Source organism: Oncorhynchus keta, chromosome 14, assembly GCF_023373465.1.
Source record: "Oncorhynchus keta strain PuntledgeMale-10-30-2019 chromosome 14, Oket_V2, whole genome shotgun sequence".
Taxonomy (NCBI): Eukaryota; Metazoa; Chordata; class Actinopteri; order Salmoniformes; family Salmonidae; genus Oncorhynchus; species Oncorhynchus keta.
In genome coordinates, this window is record NC_068434.1 from 19,966,232 (window position 1) to 19,986,102 (window position 19,871).

Here is a 19,871-nt window from a genome sequence, read left to right on the forward strand (position 1 = left end):
AATATTAACACAAAAAAAAACCTTGACAATAGTACTATATTTTTTTGTCATTGATGAGATTTCCTATACAAAGGTAAAACACACCATATCTACAATTTTGGCTGGAGACTAGTAAAGACTGGAAAGTTGATTGACGCGATTGGCAACTCATTTAGGTTTACAGTACATGGGTGGTCAAGAAATGTCATTTATATGTTGTTTTTACAGCTACTGTATAGAAAATCATAGAGGAATAAAGATGCATGATCATAATTTCTTGTCACATCAAAGATAGCAATATGTCCACCCTATCCATTCAGCCTTCAATCAAGGCTTTTTTGTCTGCCCAATGCAATTGTGAAGTAGTCAAGATTTTGGCTCATGAGACTGCTCTGAAAATAATCTTAATCAAATATTTTTTAAATATCAAGTTTGAGAGGAGTGAGCTAACATTCCCTTTTTATCTATGCATTGTAGGCAGGCCCACATTATTTGAGCTATACAGGTCCCGTTTTGGACGTGTGTAAAAACCCCTCCATGATGTAGGCTACGTGTCCATGCCCATTATGCAACGAGAGATGATATTTGGAAGTTATCTGTAACCTGTAAAAGTTGCTTATTTTCCAGTTTCACATGTTCCAAACCCAAACCCTCCCTTAGGCCTACAATAAGACTGGTTCAACAGCAATGCGTGTCTTTTATCCAGGCAATTTTATGGCATCATTACATTTTACATGTATTTATTGTTGTTTAATTATATTACAACTAAACTTATTAGAATTATTCACCTCAGCGGCGACCCGTCATTCAAGGCATGGTATTTTGGCATTAATTCGTGTCACATATCAGTTTGAAAACAATGTAAAAATATCTATATATCATTGAGTTAATAAAGCTGCATACAAATATGGTCTCTTTTTTGTTTTCTTGAGTAAGGCAGCTCCAAAATGCAGGTGTTTCAGCCTAGCTCAGTGCTTTCTGTGGTGGTGGGGCAAGCCAGCAGAAAATATGGAGCGTTACGCCGTGATTGGCTCAGTGTTCTGTCATTCATGGGGACACTATGTCACGCCAAATCTAAGGGTAGACAGAAAATTCTATCCCATTGGGTGCTGCCATATAGCTACATTAGAAGTGCCCATCCAAGAAGGCTCAAGGTCATTGCCCCTGAACAGGCAGTTAACCCAATGTTCCTAGGCCGTCATTGAAAATAAGAATTTGTTCTTAACTGACTTGCCTAGTTAAATAAAGGTTAAACATTTTTTTTTAAATTGGTCACAGATAAAATGACGTAAAATCACGTTATATCTACAGTAGCTTTGATTGAACTGATGTCAACATCATACTTCAAAATCTTAGCTAGCAGTCATCATCATCATGAATCAACTGAAAACAACTGTTTACTCGAAACTGCAAAATCTGACATTAGAGAGTTCAAGACAACTGGGAACTCGGGAAAAACAAGCTACGTATTGGAAAATACGTTTTGAACTTTCATCCAACTCGGAATTGTAAATCGGGAACTCTGGCCTCTTTCTAGAGCTACGACCTGAAGATCAGTGACGTCAACATGATTCAAAAAATGTTTTTCTCGAGTTCTCAGTTGTCTTGAAAGCACCATAAATCCAGAGAATGCCAGACTTTGATGAAAAAGTTTGATGACAAAATTTGACCACGACGAAGGATCGCTGCGTCACACTCCTGTTTCAAGTGAGCACAGTCCAGAGTCCAAAAATGTATTGTATGCTGCTGCATAAATTATGTAATATGCCAGGGAGATATGTATACTGTAGCTAAGAAAGTAATACAAAGTGTATGTTGTGTAATAAGCTGTTAGTAGCCCATGTGCCTCATCCTAACAATTTTGTCTATTTTCACCTCTTAATTTTGCCTACTATTCTGAATTGGTACTTGAAATGATATAAGTAGAAATGTAAGCTGTAGCGTTTCACTCACCTGTGCCACTGAGGGATCCTTGCAAAGGTCAACATCGCAGCAGGTTGTAGTGGTGGCAGATGACCTCGGGCAGGAAGTAGGAGTTTCAGGGGTCCCGGAACTGGGCGTCCTCCGAAAACTCACCCACGTCCACCAGGCTCAGCAGGTCCCTCTTTAGCTTATTCACCATGTTGGCGTCCAGGGAGAGCACCTATAGGGGAGGGTTGTATTCATTAGGCATGAAACAGAAGAAAACAGAACTGAAATGCTCATTTTAATTTTTGCGTTACGGAACACTTTGAAACAGTTGCACTAATGTATATGACACCCGGGTGTATTCACTAGGCACATAACGGAAGCAAACGGGCCAGGACTACCTGAACTTATCCAATAACAAACACTAATTTTCATTGCAAAACTTTGACATGACGGTGTGACCCGTGTTCCCAGTCACTGACCTGGCAGACGTATTTGATGAACTCCAGGGCTGGGTTTCTGAGTGGCAGGTGGGAGCCGGGCAGTAGAGCTCTGCTACCCGACACCGACTGGCCCCAACATTATACATCAAGTTAGGGCTGGCTAGGACCTGTTTTTTTCATAAATAACTAGGCTATGGGAAGGGCTCAGGTATCACTACATTTATCACCAACATTTTGAAGCTGAGCCATTTGCTTGTAGTCTTGTTATCACCAACCTCAGTGAGTCACGGCTGTGTAGTCATGTGGGTCACGCGTCAGCCATGCTAATTTGTTCGTGCTCTGCTGTGCAGTACAGCCATATCTGACTAAGATCATAACATGGTGTCAGAAGTGCTTCAACCACATCAAAAGAATGAGACAGCGAGCTGCCTGGGTGCAGGGAGTCAGTGACTGACAGAGAATAGCAGCTAATGGGTTTACTAACAGAGGATGTTATTTTTGATTTCGGGCAGAGCCGGACTTTAAATTTGGCAGAAGCAATCAGGCCTGGGTAGGGTAGGGCCTGAATGTCACGGGAATGGGTTGGGTTTAAAATTCATGCCCGTGCATGGCTCTATGGGGAAGGACGGGGAACATCTCTGAGGGCTGGGTCACAGTCCGGGTGCCTGTCACCAGTAGCGTAAAGTACTTAAGTAAAAACTCATTATATTTTGAATGCTTAGCAGGACAGAAAATGGTCCAATTCACACACTTATCAAGAGAACAACCATGGTCATCCCCACTGCCTCTGATTTGACGGACTCACTAAACAGAAATGCTTCACTTGTAAATGATGTCTGAGTGTTGGTCTGCCCCTGGCAATCCGCAAATAGAAGAAGAAAAAAAAACACACGAAAATTGTGCCGTCTGGTTTGCGTAATATAAGGATTTTGAAATGATTCATGCTTTTACTTTTGATGCTCAAGTATATTTCAAAGGAAATCCTTTTAGTCTTTTACTCAAGTAGCATTTTACTGGGTGACTCTCTTTTACTTGAGTCATTTTAAATTAAAGGTATCTTTACTTTTACTCAAGTATGACAATTAGGTACCTTTTCCACCACTACCAGTCACCTTATTCTGGATCTTCTGGGTGATGCTGAAGAAGTTCTGGCTCAGGATGCTTGACACATACTCCTGAAAGAAGGAGATGATACCTGTGGGGGACGGAGGAGTGTCATGGAATTATTGTAATCAAAAGGAGAGACTTTTAAATTTCTTCAAAACAAGTCAACTTTATTATTTAATTACTGCTGTAATGGAGTTTGTCAACGAGGAGATTCACAAAGTTCAAGTAACAGACATCTCAACATCAACTGTTCAGAGGAGACTGCGTGAATCAAGCTTTCATGGTCGAATTGCTGCAAAGAAACAACTACTAAAGGACACCAATAGGAAGAAAAGACTTGCTTGGGCCAAGAAACATGAGCAATGGACAATTGACCAGTGGAAATCTATGTCCTTTGGTCTGATGAGACCAAAGTTGAGATTTCTGGTTCCAACCGCAGTGTCTCTGTGAGGTGCAAAGCTGTCATCAAGGCAAAGGGTGGCTACAATCTAAAATGTTAAATATATTTAGATTTGTTTAACACTATTTTGGTTACTACATGATTCCATATGTGTTATTTCATAGTTTTAATGTCTTCACTATTATTCTACAATGTAGAAAATAGTAAAAAGAAAGAAAAATGTTGAATGAGTAGGTTTGTCCAAACTTTTGACTTGTACTGTACCTTGTGGCTTTGTGGTACCGCTCTCTCATTACTTACCGGGAAGAGCGCTGGAGTCTCCTTGCTGCTTGCTGGGAAGCCTGCCCTGCTCCCCCGCCTCTTAATGGGTGTGGTTCCTGGGGCGTTTACGTCTTTTCTTCACTCGCATGCCGTGGTCAACGGCAGCGATGTAGGTTAAGAGGAAACAGAGGAGACATGATAAAAGGATGGATGGATTTGTGCAGGAAATCAGGGAGCTGTGCCCACGCACCCCCTCCAAATTAATTATGGATCAAACACTGTACACATGATATGATAACAGATGGTCATGAGGAAGTATTTCTGACAGGAGGCAGTCTGGGCCAGACACTGCATGATGTTCCAGCTGCTCTACATCAGCTCCTCCACCTCATCCATGTCTCTAGCGCCATCCTCCTCCTCATCGTCAACTTCCTCCTCGTCCTCACTGCTCTCCTCTTCCTCTCCACCCCCATTTCCCTTCTTCTAGGCTGTCCCGTTCTGAAAGTTAATGCAGGTGGTGTGTCATTTTTACCCCAGCCATTTTCATTGGCTATGAGAAATGGGAAACACATACACACATTGTTTAAAAGCAGGTCCAGTAGAACTAGACTGTACCTCTCCATACAGGACACTGGAGGGCAGCTTTCCCTCCACTCTTCCATAATTTGCCAGATGCATCCACATAAGGATCTCCCAGCAGTGGGAGGAGGAGTGAATACTGCAAGGAAGATGATTGAGGATTGTTTTGGTCAGATAAAGTAAAAAATAAATAATTAAAACAAAATCTTGCCTACTAATTTATGGTCAGTGCTTGTTCCCTTTACCGGACGACGCTAGACCAATTGTGCGTCGCCCCACGGACCGGTCGCGGCCGGTGATTTAGCTCTAACCCTTATTTATTAATTCAAGCATCCATGAACTTGACAGGGCTTGCCATCACTCGGCCACCATGCATCACTGTTTTTTATTTCAAATTTATTTATCTTAATTTGACCCCTTTTTCGTGGTATCCAATTGTTTTTAGTAGCTAATAACTTGTCTCATCGCTACAACTTCTGTACGGGAGAGACGAAGGTTGAAAGTCCGATACACAACCCAAGCCGCATCCAACCCGATACACAATTTAACACAGCGCGCTCCAACCTGGAAGCCAGCTGCACCAATGTGTCGGAGGAAACACCGTGCACCTGGCAACCGTTGTTAGCGCGCTGATTTATAAACAATATTTGTTAGTCAAAAATATTGTTTTCTTATGTTCAGTAATTGGCTTTGATATTTCCATAGCCAGCATATATGTTATATGGGTAGCCTAGTGGTTAGAGCGTTGGGCTAGTAACCGGAAGGTTGCAAGTTCAAACCCCCGAGCTGACAAGGTACAAATCTCTCGTTCTGCCCCTGAACAGACAGTTAACCCACTGTTCCTAGGCCGTCATTGAAAATAAGAATTTGTTCTTAACTGACTTGCCTAGTTACATAAAAATAAATACATATAAAACATCAACGTTCTAGAGGGATAGTAGTACATGGGGCGGGGAGCAACGTAATCGATGGCGTCCTCTATCCTTCTCTTCTTGGTGCACAGCAGGATGCGGTTAAAGTACCCCTACACCACGGTGGAGGTAGGTAGGTAGTCCAACTGACCACAACAGAAGAGAGAAGGAGAGAGATATTTGATTTTATTAGGATCTCATTTGGACTAATCTTCAAAGAGTCCTTAAACATTAAAATACAATTTATAATACAATCATATTTTCAGATATTACACACTGATATATTGACCAGATAAATACTGTAACCGTCTAAAAAGATAGATAGGTTCCTTCATCTACCATAGTCCTGCACAACCTTCCAATGTACTATATTTAAAAGGTCCTAAAGTCCTGTTTGAATGCATATATTGAAAGGTTTCTGGTTTGCACAGATAAATTACTCAATGTCTTTATTGCTCTGAAGCTAATTGTTCATTTGCTAGGAATGGTGGACAATCCATTCCTAGTATTGACTGAATATCTGGTCTCTTACCAACTGAATATTGTTGTGAATGGAGTTTGACTGTTTTAAATGGTGGACACTGTGAAATAAAATTAGCATGTTTTTTTAAATGATCTTTTTGATTGATGACCAACCAAGAGCATTGTACATAACTCCAACATAATAACCAAATATCCACCGTAAAACAATCCTTGCTAATTTGTTCTGTGCAATCTGCTGCCTCCTAATTTTACTTGCTGAGACAGCGAGAGCGACAAAGACGGAGGGAGATAGAGACAGAGAGACAGCAAGACAGAAACAGAGGTAGAGAGAACGACAAAGACAGAGAGCGAGAGAGACAGAAGAGAATAGGCAGCCTGGTCAACAGAGTAGCAGAGACGGCCTCTGAGTGGTTCCCCAACTCCCACATCACCACCGTCATCAGAGGACAGGAGAACCCTGTAGGATTGAGTTAGATTAAACAGCTCCTCCAATACATATGTACTAAACACACACACACACAGTACTAAAAGTTGACTTGTTCTATGAAACAGAAAAAATGTTGGCTGTTATCCTGTTTATCTCAATCTTAACAACTTAGTAGTTACTGTATTTCTGACTGTTATTCTTTCTTTAGACTGTTATTCTTTAGTTAGCATGTGGAACATTCAGGGCCTAAACTCATCAACCTTTGGACTGAAGAGTTCAGCACTGGAGTTCAACAAAAATCTTAAAGATGTTGATGTCATCATTCTGCAGGAGACATGGTGTAAGGCTGACATTGTCACTCACTGTCCCACAGGCTACAGAGAGGTAATCACAGAAATACAGCTCTGTCAATAGAGGCAGAGACTCTGGATGATTGATCATTTGGTACAAATCCAAAATCTAATTGATCCCCTCAAAATGAATAAATATCACATTTGGTTAAAACTGAAAAAATAACTTGAACTGACGGAAAAATATGTGTTCCTTTGAACTATATACACCCCCCCCACCCCCTCAGAATCCCCATATTACTCAGAGATCTTCCCCACCCTTGAGGAAGAGATGTGCCATTTATAGGCCCAGAGAAATGTGCTCATCTGTGGGGACACAAATGCGTGCACAGGAACACTACCTGATCTAATGACCACAAGAGGGGACAGCTTTATTACAGGCCATACTGTTTCTAACTTCCCCATAGAAACAACAGTGACAGCTCCATCAACAAAAACAGAAGGGAACTGTTTCAGCTCTGTCGAAGCCTGGGTCTGTACTTTGTCAATGGGTGAATCTCTCTTTGGAGAGATTCACCCATTGCTCACCTCTAAACCACAGCACAGTAGACTATATGATTACAGACATTGATCCTTTCTCTCTCAGCTCAGTCACTGTCAAGCCAATAACACCTCCGTCTGATCACAGCCAAATTACATTGCTCCTCCAAAGAACAGACATGGAAACAACTACACATTCACAGCCCAGTAAGCTGTACAACATCAGAAATTCATACAGATGGGCCCAAAACAGCACAGAACAATACAAGAAAGCAACCTGTAAACAAAATATCCAAACACTCTTAGATAACTTTCTGGATACCACATTCACTCACAGTAAAGAAGGCATCAATCTGGCAGTAAAAAACATCAACTACATATTCAGGCAAGCGGCAAAAGAAGCACAACTGAATTTTTTAATTATTTTTTTAAAGACCACAGATGACAACTGGTTTGATGCAGATTGTAAAATTATAAGGAAAAGGCTTAGAACACTATCCAACAAAAAGCGTAGAGACCCAAATAATGGTGAATTATGCCTTCATTACTGTGAGACTTTAAAGCTATGTAAAAACGTACACTCAGAACCAAACAAGCACAGTACAACAGCAAGCAGATGACACTAATTGAGGAGTCAATAAACACAAACAACTTCTGGCAAAATTTGTAAAAATAAAATAAAACATCTAAACAAGAAGAATTAGCGATTCAAAATGGTGACATATGGACAACCCATTTTAAAACAAATGCAGAATAATGCCAAAATCATGAGGAGTTGAAAAGATTAGAGAAAGCTATAAAGGACAATCAAAATCCATTGGACTCCTCAATTACTGACCAGGAGCACTGTAAGAAACTTCAGGCCCTCAAATTTAAAAAAGCATACTAAATTAGATGCTCAAACTCACTAGTGCAAAATTTCAATTGGCTATATTAAAACTGTTTAACTTGATCCTGAGTGTAGGTTATTTCCTTGACATTTGGAATCAGGGACTCATAACCCAAATCTTTAAGAATGGAGACAAATTTGTCCCTAACAATTACAGAGGCATTTGTGTAAGCGTTCTAAACTTCCTTAATAAGCACAATGTCTTGAGTAAAATCCAAATTGGATTTATACCGAAACATTGCACAACTGTTCATATTTACACCCAACACACCCTGATAGATCAACATGTCCACCAAAATAATAAGTTTGCTTTATCAACTTCCAAAAAGCATTTGAATTCAAATCGACGTTTGTCACGTGCGCCGAATACAACAGGTGTAGGTAGACCTTACAGTGAAATGCTTACTTACAGGCTCTCATCAATAGTGGAAAAAAGGTATTAGGTGAACAATAGGTCAGTAAAGAAATAAAAACAACAGTAAAAAGACAGTGAAAAATAACAGTAGTGAGGCTATAAAAGTAGCGAGGCTACATACAGACACAGGTTAGTCGGCCTGATTGAGGTAGTATGTACATGTAGATATTAGAGGTCGACCGATTATGATTTTAACGCTGATACCGATATCGATTATTGGAGGACCAAAAAAGCCGATACCGATTAATCGGCAGGCATATATTAATAATATTTAACATAAGTAGACATGCCCTCATAATTGAATGTAGCACATATAAAGCACCCACAAGCTACCGCTGGCTTAATACACAATCATTGCGGGATGAATGAATGAAGAATTTCCAGCCAAGGGTGGTCCATTTAAAAATCATTCCTTCCTCCCTCGCCCTGCAAGTGTATACTCATTAGACATCATCAGAAGCATCCACTTCATTTGAGGGCTGAGAGGATAGGGTGTGTCTTGTGTTTGGACTGTAACCATTCCCTTGCACGCTCTTCTTCAAGGTTTTATGGCAGATTACAACAAGTATATTGCTGCCACCTACTGAATTGGCAGTTTATCAGCCTACTATTCTGTATTATGAATGAATTACCTCAGTAGTGAAGGCCTAGACACGTCACAGAAATACAATCAATTGCAAGTCAAAATGTGATTGGTTCATTCCACTGCCACTCAAATTCTGCTATAATGCAGTGGAATGGCAGAGGCCTTCTGTCCAGCTTCTGACGGCCTAGCCAATGGCTGGCTGAGCTAGCTAGGTTTTTCTACCCAGAGACCACCAAAGACACTCCTGATTGGATGTCGCTACCCAAACCGTATCTAAACATATACATTTAAAATTACAACTTGAATAGGGTAGGAATGCCCAAAGGATCCCATATAGCAAGAACCATTTTAAATATAGCAACTGATGCAGTCAGCACACTTACGCTCAGGCCGAGGAGTAGGGTTGCAACCTAGGGTAGATCCTTGCGTTCTGACCTCATAAACACCCAAACTAACGATTAAAGTAAGCTTGCACACACAAATGATAGAACACCTCACTGACTATTTTACTCGCCCTAGAATAGCTGGTTAGGCAATTTCCATGTTATCTAGAGCGTTAGTGACCAACTTCGCTGCTGGCAACAATTTAATTACGTTTTTTTGTAGACGTTTGTGTTGAGCGTTTGTAAATCCGTCAGTGATCTGCGCTCTGGCACATTCAGACGAGAGTGCTCTCAAAGCGGAGTAGATCGCCAGAGTGATTTTACATACGCACCCGTGGACAACATCAGACATAATGCCCCTGACTCGCTCATAATTTGATTGATTTTTGGACATATTGTTTTGCCTAACAAGGGTTTTAATTAGTCACTAATGACAACTTCACATCGAACTGGCACTGCTGTAGTTACTTACAATGATATATTAAACGCTTTCATAGGTGGTGAGTAGCGCCTCTCAAGACTATTTTAACGTCAACCCAAAACTATTTTGAACAGCATGGCACCTCATTCATACATGTTGCTTCATCAATAACAATCGCAACCCGAAATTGAGATTTGATAGGCCACTCACTGGAAGAAGGATATTCTTGTCAAATACATTAATCACAGCAACGTGATGTATGCTCTTTTCGCTCAGAATTCCGTGTACAAAATCTTTTTAAGCAATACGATGTTTGAACTTTGTAACCCATGGACTTGACTTACTAACGTTCAACAAGGGCGTACACCCCTGTTGTTTATCTGGTGCACACGTGTGGCCACCATAGACATTGTAACCATCATCACGCGCTACACGGTAGAGGTAAGCCTACGACTAAAATTAGTTAATTTAGGCGTTAACTACATTTACTAACGGAACTAACCTCGGTCATTTTCAGTGCCAAGTTATCATAGTAATGTGTACTACATATTATTGCATTTGGGAGTTTAAACTTGTTCAGTTCCACGAATATCCATCCACATTGTAGAATTGCCCCTGAAATGTTTTAGGCTAATTCCAGAGAGATTGATAGACTACTGTTATCATTGTCTGAGATAGCTAGTACTTTTGTAGATTACCCTATCAGAAATATTGATGAGCGGGTTATCTCTTTTGACCTAGTCTATTTGATGTTTAACAAACGTATTAGTAAATTATTATGTTTGTGCTCACTGCTCAGCCATCTACTCAAGCATTAGAGGAAAGGATTGGAGAAATGGCCCTCCACCATTCTGAGCCAGGTTCACTTTGAAAGTAAAACTTGGCAGAGAAGATTATGCCTTTTTGTGGGAACGTGAGGGTAGCAAGGATGTCTTGCTTTAAGGATTTTGTGTGCTGATATGGTATCATTTTGCTTCGTCCCTATACCAATCTTGTTCAAGCCAGTGGATCTCAAAGTGGGGTCCGCAGTTGAGGTACAACTCTATTTATTTATATTAGAGAGAAAGAAATTATTTTATATATATAAACCAAATTACATTTAAAAAATGGCCAGGCCTCCTGAGTGGCGTTAGCGGTCTAAGGCACTGCATCGCAGTACTTGAGGCGTCATTACAACCCCTGGTTCGATTCCAGACTGTGTCACAGTTGGCCATGACCGGGAGACACATGAGGCGGTGCACAATTGGCCCAACGTCGTCCAGGTTAGGGGAGGGATTGGCTAGCTGCGATTTTCTTGTCCCATTGCGCTCTAGTGACTCCTTGTGTCCGGGCCGGGCGCCTGCAAGCTGATCTCGGTCGCCAGCTGAACAGTGTTTCATTGGTGCGGCTGTCTTCCGGGTTAAGCGAGCAGGGTGTCAAGAAGCAGTGCGGCTTGGCAGGGTTGTGTTTTGGAGGATGCATGGCTTTCGACCTTCGCCTCTCCTGAGTCAGTATGGGAGTTGCAGTGATGGGACAAGTCTGTAACTACCAATTGGGGAGAAAAAGGGGTTATAACATTTTATTAAACAAAACATTCAACTAATTTTGGCCAAGGTGGAAGAATTTTAGAGAGTGTAATACAATACAACATATTATTATAAATCTACTATGTATGTTCTTAACCCTGGGCAACATGGACCTGGCAGGCTCAAAGGGATACTGGGTATCCACAGTACTTTAACTCACCAATTATACATTTTAACTAACTACCTATATTCGCCCCCAATTATTATTATTTTAAAAACTTTTTTTATTTTCTTAGATGCACTGTAATTTAAGCTTTAAAACTGCAGTTTATCTCCTAATGGCAAAATGTGTAGAATTGCAGGATGTTAGCTTTAAAGCTGCAACAACAAAACATATCTCTGCCCTAAGATAATGTATAGAACTGCAGGAAAATAGCTTGAAAACTAACATTTTCTCTCCTTTAAAATGTTTATTCCCAGACCCCAAAACTTGGTTCATCCAGCCATGCACTGCCGAAGTCATAGATAACAAATAGAATACAAGGAGATTTACTAACCCAAGTTGTTCTGATTATGAGAGGTCTCTGATGAATTTGCTATCACAAAAGGGGTCCCTGGCCCCAAAAAGTTTGAGAACCCCTGGTTTAGGCTATATGACTTGCCTGCCTGCCTGTCCCAGATACTAACTACCTTTAGCGCCAATTGATGAAGGTCCGGGGTACTTTTGTTAAGAGCTCTGACGCTCGATCGAACTGTGGACACGCATCGCTTGCAGTACGGTTTTGGAAACATTAGTAACATATCTTCCATATCAGCGAGAAATCATAAAAAAATGCAAAATAGTACACCTTTCATAGGGTTAGTGTCCCTACACAGCCATATCCCCATGTTACAGCACGTGTTTACAGAAGACTGAGGCTGTGATAATTAGCTATCTACCATTCTATGAACACCTGTGTAATGGAAGAAGGTGGAAGAAGGTTGCCAGAAATGTGTTTGAACTGCAAGTTTATATTTTATATTTGAGAAAATATTTTGATGTGTTATGAAAGCAGGGGTGAAAGTAGATTTAATTTTTTACCGGTATGGGACATCCAAGCACGCACACTTTTTCTTTATTTATAGCCTAGGTGTAATCATAGAATCCCTATTAATATCATATGATCTCTGTGGGCCTGGTAGGTAGCCTCGGCCTAGTAAATATTTATACTACTTTCAACATGCATTCACTTTTTAATGTGGCATAAGCACAACCAGTCATAATGTTTTCATCTGATTGTTTGACAATCACTTCAGAAAGTTACTCCTGTAGACTAAACGCAAAATAATTTCATCATTCAAACAGTGAACTGTGCACCTGCGATTTGATGAATGCTGAGACGTCTGTTACAAAACAACTACATGTATTGTAATAACATTCTGCAATTGTCATTAGGCCTACACTTGAAGCCTGAATTGATGCTTCTGTAACGGATGTGAAACGGCTAGCTTAGTTAGCGGTGTGCGCTAAATAGTGTTTCAATCGGTTACGTCACTTGCTCTGAGACCTTGAAGTAGTAGTAGTTGCTCTGCAAGGGCCGCGGCTTTTGTGGAGCGATGGGTAACGATGCTTCGAGGGTGACTGTTGTCGTTGTGTGCAGAAGGTCCCTGGTTCGCGCCCGGGTATGGGCGAGGGGACGGACGTAAAGTTGTACTGTTACACTTCCACAGTTGTCCACCCGTCCCTAAGTCACAGCCACTCATCTTTTCTTGGCACTTTGTGTTAATTGTGATAGGCTCATGTTTTACCGGTATGGCGTACCCCCACTATTTATTTTGCCGGGATGCCATATCGGCTTACTTCCACCCCTGTATGAAAGTAAAGGGCTTTATGTTTCTAGAACCGTATCTCAACTCCCGTTTAGATGGAGTATTTGGCTGTTTTGGCTGCCAGAGCCAGTCTACCTCTGAAAATAACATAAAGGGTCCTTGGATCTGAAGGAGTCATTCTTGGGCTTGTCCCTCCCCCTCCACATTTTATTCCCTCACTGCTGACCTTTCCTCCATGTGTCACAACGACAGATGTTAGCTGTGTTTGTATGAATGAAACCCACTCAGCTCTCTCTCTCGTCAGCGGTCATAGTAAGGTTGTCACAAAGTAGTAGTGAAGGAATAACCTACTCACTAGCCTAGTCCCTAAAAACACTGCAAAAGTTTTCGCAACTGAAAAAACAACCCATTTGGATTGTTCATTTACAGGCTACCTTGTGCACTGCCATAACAGGCATGTTTCTTTGCCTGCTTGTAGTTTACATTCCTGTTTGTCTGGGCTTTCAGAGACTGTCCTTACGAGGTAGAAGTTGCCTCTAACCACAGATCTGGGATCAGATTACCTTACTGCCTGACTGTAAATATTAGCGGAGGATAAAGAAGACACCTAACCCTTGAACAGTGATTGGGGTCAACCTCCACATAGTCTGTTCTCTCAGTGTAGGGTTGGGAAAGCATTCCCCCATCTCAGATTGTGCTGAAATGGTTTCTGTTAGAAAAAGTTAAGATTAGCATTCCTGAAACATTATTTTCTTAATGTAATTAAGCTAATTGATTGCACCCAAATTTGCCATTTTAATTTAAGGCATTCATATAATCTACTATAAATATAGTACCGAGCATCTGATTTGAACCATAATTCTTCCTAACAATGAGTAAGACGAGGAATCAAATAAAATTATCAAAAGCCACCCATGTACCCCTCACACCAACAAAAAGTATACAGTATCAGTTGTCTTTCTGACAAGTAGTATGGAGCTGTGGCTTGGAGTAGGCCTATAGTGTTTTCATCCTTTGTAATGTATTACCTGTGATTTTTGTTTTTTTCCTCTGTTCAGAGAAATTAGCCATTGAAGTCGCTTGCATTACTTACCATAAATGAGTGAAAGTACCAGGTTATCCCCACTAGATGCCACTGTTCCTGCTACTGCCACAAACTTGTATCAATTTGGCTGGACTCTTGTGTTTATTAAATGGATCAGAACATTTTCTTTGCAACTTTGGGTACAAAAGCAATAGCATTTGCTCATGATAAATTAAATTGTGTGGTCATCCTCGCAATTTAAGCCAATCCTCCACGAAAGCAATTCAGAACAGGGAAACAAATTACATCACCAGATTCAGGAGAAATGCATGAAATTGAATGAAAAGGCAATACTCCAAGCTGCAGCTCCATACTACTTGTTAGACATAGGGAACTGATACTGTATACTGGTTGTTGAGGTGGGTTTGGTGTGGGGGGTCTGTGGGTGGCTTTCGTTGGATTCCTCATGTGTTACTCAATGGTAGGAAGAAGTTTGGTCCAAATCAGATGTTGGGTCCAATATTTATTGAATATTATTTGAATCCAATAAATGAAAAGGGACAATTTGGGTTCAGTCAATTAGCTTAATATCTCAAAAATAAACACAATGTTACAGAAACAATTTAAGAACCATTTGTGATGGTGGGTGTCATGGCTTGCTGAAATGACATTGAACGACTCTGAATATATTTTATACAAGGTGTTTTGCTTCTATGGAAACGGTTGCTTGTGCACTTTACTGAATTCCTTATGAGGCAGTCGCATAATTCATTTGAATCCATATTTATTTTCTAATGATAAAAGTTGGTACAGTCAGGAAATTGGGATAAGTATCATACATCTATTTTTATTTTGCAGTTTCAAGAGGATGTCTGAATGCTCCCACTTCTACTCTTGGGATTACTACTGATATTGTGGCTATTCTGGATGATTAAGGTCAAGCAGATGCTGGAGAAAGGGGGGGAAATAGTGACTGGCTGTGGAACCCCTGCAGCTGCAGCACAGGAGGAGATGCAAGCGGCCGATAGATCCGCTGCGGCTGCACACACCCCTGCTCCACCCCCTACTAAACAATCCACACCCATGGGTCTTGCAGCATCTACCTCAACAGATAGCGGGGACAACCGTCCCCTAACCCACATTGACCCCACTGTCGGTCCCATGATACCCAGGGCAGGGGATTCCCAGGCTCCTCAGGCCTCTTCGGAGGAAATGAAGCACACACAGCCGTCCCTTCCCTTCGTTGTCCCTCAGCCTCCCAGTAGAACGATCAGGCCCAAACTCATCTCAGGCCTAGAAGCTCAACAAGCGCGCCCCAAGTTCATTCTGGGGGCATCGGAGGACAATTCTTCAGATGAAGATCTGCCTTTGATCATGGAACCCCCTACAGGTTTTGGTTCCTCTCAGGCAGTGGCCACCTCCTGCCTACGACAAACCGTATCAGCAACCTCAACCACCTTCTCCCCCCCACAGCAAGTTACATCAGTAACATCAACCCCTACCTCCAATGGCATGAGGTAGGCCATAGCATGTTGTGCAACTTCTTTTAAGTTAACGTCATTTTCATATTACACTGAACAAGAATATGAACGCAACATGCAAAGTGTTTGTCCTGTGTTACATGAGCTGAAATAAAAGATCCCCGAAAAAGCTTATTTCTGCCAAATGTTGTGCACAAATTTGTTTACATCTGTTATTGAGCATTTCTCCTTTGCCAAGATAATCCATCCACCTTACGGTGTGGCATATCAAGAGGCTGATTAAATAGCATGATCATTATGCAGGTCCACCTTGTGCTGGGGACAATAAAAGGCCACTCTAAAATGTGCAGTTTTGTCACACAATACAATGCCACAAATGTCTCAAGTTGAGGGAGCATGCAATTGGCATGCTGACTGAAGGAATGTCTACCAGAGATGTTGCCAGATAATTGAATGTTAATTTCTCTACCATAAGCCAACTCCAATGTTGTTTTAGAGAATTTGGCAGTACGTCCAACCAGCCTCATTCTTGCAGTCAGCATGCCAATTGCACCTGTGTAATTATCATGCTGTTTATTCAGCTTCTTGATATGCCACACCTGTCAGGTGGAAGGAATATCTTGGCAAAGGAGAAATGCTCACTAACAGGAGCTCATGAAATGTGTCCAACACGTAACATGTTGCGTTTTATATTTTTGTTCAGTATAGAATAAACAGGTTTAGACGTCATCGTTTTCTTTACTCCGATGACATTGGAATTGTATTTAGTTCAGAACGTGTTGATAGTGAATGCAAGTGCTTGCTCCATCAACCCAGTGTTAAGAATCACTGAATCATTCAGCAGATTAGCTCGTGACTTGTGAGGCTGCCTGTCAGTGCAGTAGTCTATGGGTATCAACAGAGTGCGCTGTTGTCCAAAAGGCGAGACCAATTGTTGGCCAGGCTTGAGGCAAACTTGCCAGCCACATTGTGGTATTATTGCTGCCCCATGCTGTATCCACACAACCAGCTGCCTATGATCACCTGACCACAGCATGCATGCTGACAGTAACTTGTGTTATTGTCGCATGCCTCACCTCTCTGCACTTTTAACGGAACAAGTGTCGATGACTTTGAGAACCAGGGTCTGAGTCCCAGGAGGGCACACAACAACATATTGTATGTGTGCTTGACAAATATTTCTACATCCCTTGGAAGTTCTCTGCAAATACATTTGACTTGCTGTATGTTGACTTTAGGCATAGAGCATGAGGCGCTATTGTTGATATTTTTTGGGTGACATCACAATGGATATCTCAGGTAGTTGGTCAGCTGAGCATATCTAAATCTACTTGACAGGTTCAGTTGGCTTTGAATGCCACAGTCCACTCTCAGCCAAGTTTTGAAAAGCTTGTTTGTTTGTACTCTTGAGCCACATGTGCAGTAATCACCACGGAGGTAAAACTGAAAGGGGAGAGAGGTAAGATAACACATGGAAAGCTTTCAGGAATGATAGGCCTTTGCTACTTCACAATGTGGAAAAACTATGAGTAGCACTGACTGACATGATGCCACTGTGTAGGCCTAGACATAACACCTACCAATTATGTTTTGACCATTTCAGTCAGTTTGCTACATGGAAGGATTAGCCTCCCACATTTTTGTTTACAATATGCTAGAAGGTTATCATAAGCTATAGTTTGGTGGTTCGTGAAGGGACAAGTTAGTTGTATTTAACTTTAATGAGAACTTGATACATCCAGTCTGTGTGTGTGTAAGAGATCAGATGAGATTGTCAAACACGTCTACACACCAGATCAGGGTTCAAATACTATTTAGGGTATTTCAATTACTTTCAAAGACATTTGAAAGTAAATATTTCAATTTGTTTTATTTTTAGTAGTAAATTGGAATGTGTTTGGAAATACGCAAATACACTGACTCATACACTATGTATTTGAAAATAGTATTTGAAATAAGTATTAGAAAATACTTTTAAATAGTAGGCTATTTTGGGGAATTATTAGAAAATGCTTTCAAATACTTCCAATAGAGGTAGTTCAATTGAGGGCATGCTTAACTGAATGAACAGCAGAGACATAATGCAAGCATTAATATTTATTAAAACAGTTTAGAGAATGATAACCAACAGACTGCCAAATAGATATCCGGACTAACTATCTGCTTGGATGGTTTTTGCACCAACTTTTTTTTACTCATCACGTATACTTCTGCTACTGTTTACTATCTGGCACTTAATTCCTAGTTGTATATACATATCTACCTCTTACCTCCTACTCCTGCACATCCACTCGGTATTGGTACCCCTTGGATATACACTACCGGTACAAAGTTTTAGAACACCTACTCATTCAAGGATTTTTCTTGTAGAATAATAGGGAAGACATCAAAACTATGAAATACCACATGTGGAATAATGTAGTAGCCAAACAAGTGTTAAACAAATCAAAATATGTAATATTAGAGATTCTTCAAATAGCCACTCTTTCCCTTGACAGCTTTGCACACTCTTGGCATTCTCTCAACCAGCTTTACCTGGAATGCATTTACCACAGTCTTGAAGGAGTTCCCACATAAGATGAGCATTTGTTGGCTGCGGTCCGATTCATCCCAAACCATCTCAATTTGGTTGAGGTCGAGTGATTGTGGAGGCCAGGTCATCTGATGCAGCACTCCATCACTCTCCTTCTTGGTAAAATAGCCCTTACACAGCGTGAAGGTGTGTTGGGTCATTGTTCTGTTGAAAAACAAATGATAGTCTCACTAACCGCAAACCAGATGGGATGGCGTATCGCTGCAGAATGCTGTGGTAGCCATGCTGGTTAAGTGTGCCTTAAATTATAAATAAATGACAGACGCTGTCACCAGCAAAGCACTCCCACACCATAACACTACCTTCTCCACACTTCAAGGTGGGAAATACACATGCAGGGATCATCCGTTCACCCACACCACATCTCACAAAGACACGGAGGTTGGAACCAAAAATGTCGAATTTGGACTCCAGACCAAAGGACAGATTTCCACCGGTCTAATGTCCATTGCTTGTGTTTTTATCCCAAGCCAGTCTCTCTTTATTGGTGTCATTTAGTGGTGGTTTCTTTGCAGCAATTCGACCATGAAAGCCTGATTCACGCAGTCTCTAATGAACAGTTGATGTTGAGATGTGTCTGTTACTTGACCTCTGTGATGCATTTATTTAGGCTGCAATTTGAGGCTGGTAACTCTATTGAACTTATCCACTGCAGCAGAAGTAACTCTGGGTCTTCCATTCCTGTGGCGGTCCTCACGAGAGCCAGTTTCATCATAGCACTTGATGGTTTTTGTGACTGCACTTGAAGAAACTTTCAATGTTCTTGAAATGTTCTGTATTGACTGACATTCATGTTTTAAAGTGATGATGGACTGTTGTTTTTCTTTGCTTATTTGAGCTGTTCTTGCCATAATATGGACTTGGTATTTTACCAAATAGGGCTTTCTTCTGTATACCACCCTACCTTGTCACATAACTGATTGGCTTAAACACATTGAGGAAATAAATTCCACAAATTAACTTTTAACAAGGCACACCTGTTAATTGAAATGCATTCCAGGTGAAGCTGGATGAGAGAATGCCAAGACACTGCAAAGCTGTCATCAAGGCAAAGGGTGGCTATTTTTAATAATCACAAATATATTTTGATTTGTTTAACACTTTTTTTTGGTTACTACATGATTTTATGTAACTTCATAGTTTTGATGTCTACACTATTATTCTACAAAGCAGAAAATAGTGCAAATAAAAACCCTTGAATGAGTAGGTGTTCTAAAACTTTTGACCGGTAGTGTACCCAATATATACATAGATTGTTACTCATTGTGTGTCTATTATTACTTTTATCATTGTGTTTTACTTTTCAATTATTTCTGTATTTTCTTTCTCTATGCATTGTTGGGAAAACCTGTAAGTAAGTATTTCACTGTTAGTCCACACATGGCAAATAAAATGTTTTTTGTTGTTGACATACTAGGGCAACTATATGTGATTATA

The 19,871-nt window shown here is 40.8% G+C and overlaps 1 protein-coding gene and 1 long non-coding RNA gene across 38 annotated transcripts in view; one reads left to right on the top strand and one right to left on the bottom strand.

The window, feature by feature from the left end:
- Window positions 1–3,418: 3,418 nt before the first annotated feature.
- LOC118392928 (uncharacterized) lies at window positions 3,419–4,963 on the bottom strand. Its single transcript, XR_004827464.1, has 3 exons — window positions 4,714–4,963; window positions 4,138–4,596; window positions 3,419–3,525 (listed from the first exon to the last, which is right to left on the bottom strand). It is a non-coding gene; the product is annotated as an uncharacterized LOC118392928 (long non-coding RNA).
- Window positions 4,964–10,126: 5,163 nt separating this feature from the next.
- Window positions 10,127–19,871, top strand: part of LOC118392929 (acetyl-CoA carboxylase 2-like) — a 57,533-nt gene continuing 47,788 nt past the window's right edge. For 36 of the 37 annotated variants that reach the window (XR_008063839.1, XR_008063838.1, XR_008063832.1 and 33 more), the window contains exons 1-2: window positions 10,127–10,463; window positions 15,219–15,877. Coding sequence is in view for 1 of the 37 variants with exons in the window: in XM_035784956.2 (XP_035640849.1) it covers window positions 15,237–15,877 (641 nt within the window). In the remaining 36 variants the exon portion in view is untranslated. The remainder of the gene's footprint in view (window positions 10,464–15,218; window positions 15,878–19,871) is intronic. The other variant, XM_035784956.2, reaches the window with a different exon arrangement.